Source organism: Corylus avellana, chromosome ca10 (assembly GCF_901000735.1).
Source record: "Corylus avellana chromosome ca10, CavTom2PMs-1.0".
Taxonomy (NCBI): domain Eukaryota; kingdom Viridiplantae; phylum Streptophyta; class Magnoliopsida; order Fagales; family Betulaceae; genus Corylus; species Corylus avellana.
The window spans coordinates 8,011,315-8,015,534 of NC_081550.1; the positions used below are offsets into that span (position 1 = coordinate 8,011,315).

The following is a 4,220-nucleotide window of genomic DNA, read 5'->3' on the forward strand; positions in this document are numbered from 1 at the left end:
GTTAATTGAAGTTTTCTTGGTATGCAAGTTTTCATTTAATACCAAGTCAACTCAAAGAAATCATTTGCACATGAAGTCTCTAGTTGGGAGTTAGTCATAATGTTCACATGAATGAAAACCAGGTGAATGTAAATATAATCTCATCCGTAATATTTAAACTCGTCTACCTGGTGCAAGTAGATCTCGCAATTTTGGTCACTTAAGCTGCCCGAATTACTGTAAAATTTGGACCGCACAATATAATAGTTTAATTCTACCACTATATGATATGAAATCTGCACAACCAATATTATTGATAAGTCCATCAAATCAAATTAAGGAGGAAAAAAAGTAGGTTTGAATTGTTCTCCTTAATGGTACTTATGTTTTTTGTCCCTGATTGAATGGTTCTCATGAATCACAAGTTGTGGGACAGGCATGGCAATTGACAAAAGACTAAGGAGTAATGACCACAAAAGTTTTAGAACAAACAACCTTAGTAAACAAAACAAATTAATCAGTTTAGTCAATTCAAAATTAGCATGACTTATTCTACAAGAAATAGTGGTTTCGTGGCATGACTTTTCTGCATGCCATGGGAAATCAATAGTCTCCTTACTGGAGAAGTTTGGGGCTCTATATAAGCGAGGTCTTGGTCTTGCTTGTTCCCCGTGAAGAATCGTGGGATCTCTATTTTCTTGGCCAATATGAAGGTATGATGATCATTTGCAATCCGAGAATGTTTGTTCTTTTGGGTTCATAACATATGCATACCATATATAATGCATGCCATAACCTCTTCGATCTGTGGTCTATTTTAAATATTGCAGCAAAAGATTGTGATGAAGGTGCAGATGAATTGCCTAAAATGTCAGAGCAAGGCACTTCAGGTTGCAGCTGAAGCAAATGGTTAGTATTATTTATATATATCCCAGATCCCATTAAATTACATATATGCAAGTAATTGTAACATGTTTTTGGTTTAATACTTTTGTGGGTATATATAATATATTGGATTAATTTGCAATGCAGGGGTGAGCTTCGTGGGGTTAGGGGCGCAGAAAGATAAAGTGGAGGTGATTGGGGATGGAGTTGATGCTCCGAAGTTGGTGAAAAGTCTGAGGAAGAAGGTTGGCCACACTGAGCTCCTCACCGTAGAAGCTGTGAAATGAATACAACAAGCTATAGAAGCTTGGAAGACCATGCTTTTGCCTGCCAATCCAATAAGAGAGAGAGAGAGAGAGAGAGAGCTATCCAATAAGAGAGGGAGAGAGAGCTATTTTGTTTTTAATATTATGTAGATGTCGGCTTTAAAAATGAAGAGTTTCTTTTATTTTGGTTGTTTTGTTTTGAATCATCATGCATGATTCATGAAGATGTTAATTAGGATTTATGCAGTTGATGCCTTTGCTGAGGATCAATGAGTAGGCCTTGGGCAAATTTATGCTACATGTAATAGAAAAATGGCTAGCTAGCTCAAAAGCAAAACTTAATAATTCCCATATTTCATGTATCAATCCAATATATCTATACTAGTCTAACAGCATTAAAGCACATCAATGCTGTTGGAACAGTTTCTTAATATCATATAGTAGGAGTCGAGAGACGATGACCTACCGCAACCGGAAAGAATGGCATCGATTATATATATAAATTATACAATATAAAAAATTGGGTTCCCTAAATTTTTAAATGGCTATAACCCATACCGCAATTGACCTAGACGGTTCTCTGGTTAGTAGTTTTAGGCGATTAGTGGTCAATAACTATCTCAATTGTACACCCCTAATCTCGTTAGTTTTTTTTTTTTTTTTCTAAGCTGTCTCGGTTCAAGTTGGAGGCGAAATTGAATATTAGTTGAACAAGAATAGAAAAAAAATATATATATATATATATATATAGCATATATATATATATTAAGTTGAACACATTATTAGTTCATTAGTTGAACCAGCTTGCAAAGTCACATCTTCCAAGTTCTAACCACTGTATTTAGAAAGAAAAAAAAAAAAAGGTACGCCTCTTTTCTTCTATCTTTTTTCTTTCTTCTCAACTCTGCACTACATCTACAACACACACCATTATTTCCTATCATTCACCATTATTCGTCACAGCAGCGTTGCTTTCACGGCGTGGCTGAACCGCCTGTTGACCCAAAATTGCGTTGCTTTCACGGCGTGGCTGAACCGCCTATTGACCCAAAATTTCTCCATTAATCCAAAAAGTGCCAAAATTTCTAATGGGTAGGGACAAAATAAACCGAAAATCAAATTACATTTGTTAATAATCCTAGGGGCGGAACCACCCTTTGGTTTGGGAGGCCCTAGCCCCGGCCCCACCAAGCCATAGGATAGTCCCCAAAAAAATAATTTTTTAAAAAAAATTAACTTTTGCCTCTTCAATTTTTTTTTTTTTTTTTTTGTCCCCCAAATCAAAAGTTCTAGTTCCGCCCCAAGATCATAATACCACAATGAACAATTTCATCTACATCTCTTAGACATCTCAGGTGGTCTTCTAATTAAGCTCAGCAGGAAAGATGAACATTTCTTAATTTTGCATGCATGATTTTATCAACTGGATTTATGTGCAAATCATATATAACATGATATCATAACTTTGAAGATGCATTTCCACGGCCAAAAATATGACACTTGGAATCAAGAGTACAGATTGAAAGATTGGGGAGATGCATGATACTTCCCATATAACTTAGGCTCCCGGACCGGAACTAGGTTTTGTTATGGGGGGGTGCTAAGATTTTAACAGAGAGAGAATAAGGCACACATGGTTGATGTTTACAAGTGGATCATGATGAGGAAAGTAAAATGGGAAAAATTGGAAAAGAAAGGTAACAATCATCAATTTCCTGTTTTGCCCCTATTAGTCAATGTGAAAAATAAAAGTACAAAAAATAAAAAAAGTCCTTATTTTTTTCATATGATTTTTAAAAAAATAATATTCACTTATAATTACGAGAACACAAAAAAAATACCTAACATTGATTTTTTTTTAATCATAGAATATTGGTGCGGGTTAAATCATAGCCACACATGCACGTTCTTCTTTTTGAATCCAGGCCACATCCATTTGTGTGTATTTTTTTTCTTCTCTATTTGCCTAGTCAACAAAGGTGGTGTTTGTTAAACACCACCATTCTACTAAATAATATTCATCTCATTTTTACAAAAGATCAACATCTAAACATTTTTCATTTTTTATATTACATCTTTTACTTTTTACTATTATTCAAATAAATAAAAAATTACTACAAAACAAATTTTTTTTACTTTTCAATAGTACTTTTTCACATTTCTATACCAATCATTATTGTTTTATTTTAAATTTAAAATAAATGAGCAATAAGTACCGTGTTGCCCGTGTTGCCATGTTGCTTAACGAACAAGGCCTGCCCACCTACTCTTTCCTTATTTTGTCTAATTTGCCCAGATTCTTCTGGTGTGTTCTAGGCTTCTAGCCACTTCTCCACTCCAATAAGCCAAACAAAACAAAACTAACAAAAAAACAAGGTCCCGAATTCCTTTGAGTTCTCTCTCTCTCTCTCCTTCGATTGAGTATTTCTCCACGATAGCTTCTACAATCCTCCATCTCCCATGACTTATCATCTTCTTTCAAATATTATCACATGTGAAGGGACAAAGGCAGAAATTGAGGAAATGAAGACAGAAATATTACATACCTCTCATATCAAAATGCTATCTAAATGAAATTCTTAGAAATTTCATTTTTCACTGTTATCTAAGAAGAAGAGAGCAATAATGCATTCAAGAAAACATCTTTTTCATTAATTATAATCTAATCTCTATAGGAGTAGAAAGAAAATTTAAATAAACTTTATAAAATAAACCCTAACCTTAATTTGACTCACTTTGACTCACTTTGGACGAAGCCTATTATCTAATTAAAAAAAGGGAGAGGTTTAGGTAAGACTACCGCACCTTGTGGTAGCCCAAAACGTAGTCGTTTTGGGCATTAAACGACCACGTTTTGTTAAATAAATTAAAAAAAAAAAAAAAAAAAACTTAATATTAAAATATTTAATAATTAAAAAATTAAAACATTAAAGAATTAAAACTACTAAAAAAATAAAAGAAAAAAAAAAAAAATCCAGCCACCCCTTTTGCTGACCACCCCATTTTGGTTAAAGAGGTGGCTCCACGGATGGGCTGGGCTGGGTGGTTCGTCCACCCCCTTTGCCAAGGGATGGTCCAAGCCTCCTAAAA

At 34.3% G+C, this 4,220-nt stretch overlaps 1 protein-coding gene across 1 annotated transcript; it reads left to right on the forward strand.

Moving 5' to 3' along the window:
* The first annotated feature begins 640 nt into the window (after positions 1-640).
* LOC132164780 (heavy metal-associated isoprenylated plant protein 41-like) lies at positions 641-1,316 on the forward strand. Its single transcript, XM_059575337.1, has 3 exons — positions 641-692; positions 810-888; positions 1,012-1,316. Exons 1-3 carry the CDS (start codon positions 687-689, stop codon positions 1,149-1,151), a joined length of 225 nt encoding a protein of 74 aa, XP_059431320.1. The 5' UTR covers positions 641-686; the 3' UTR covers positions 1,152-1,316.
* The last annotated feature ends 2,904 nt before the right edge of the window (positions 1,317-4,220 follow it).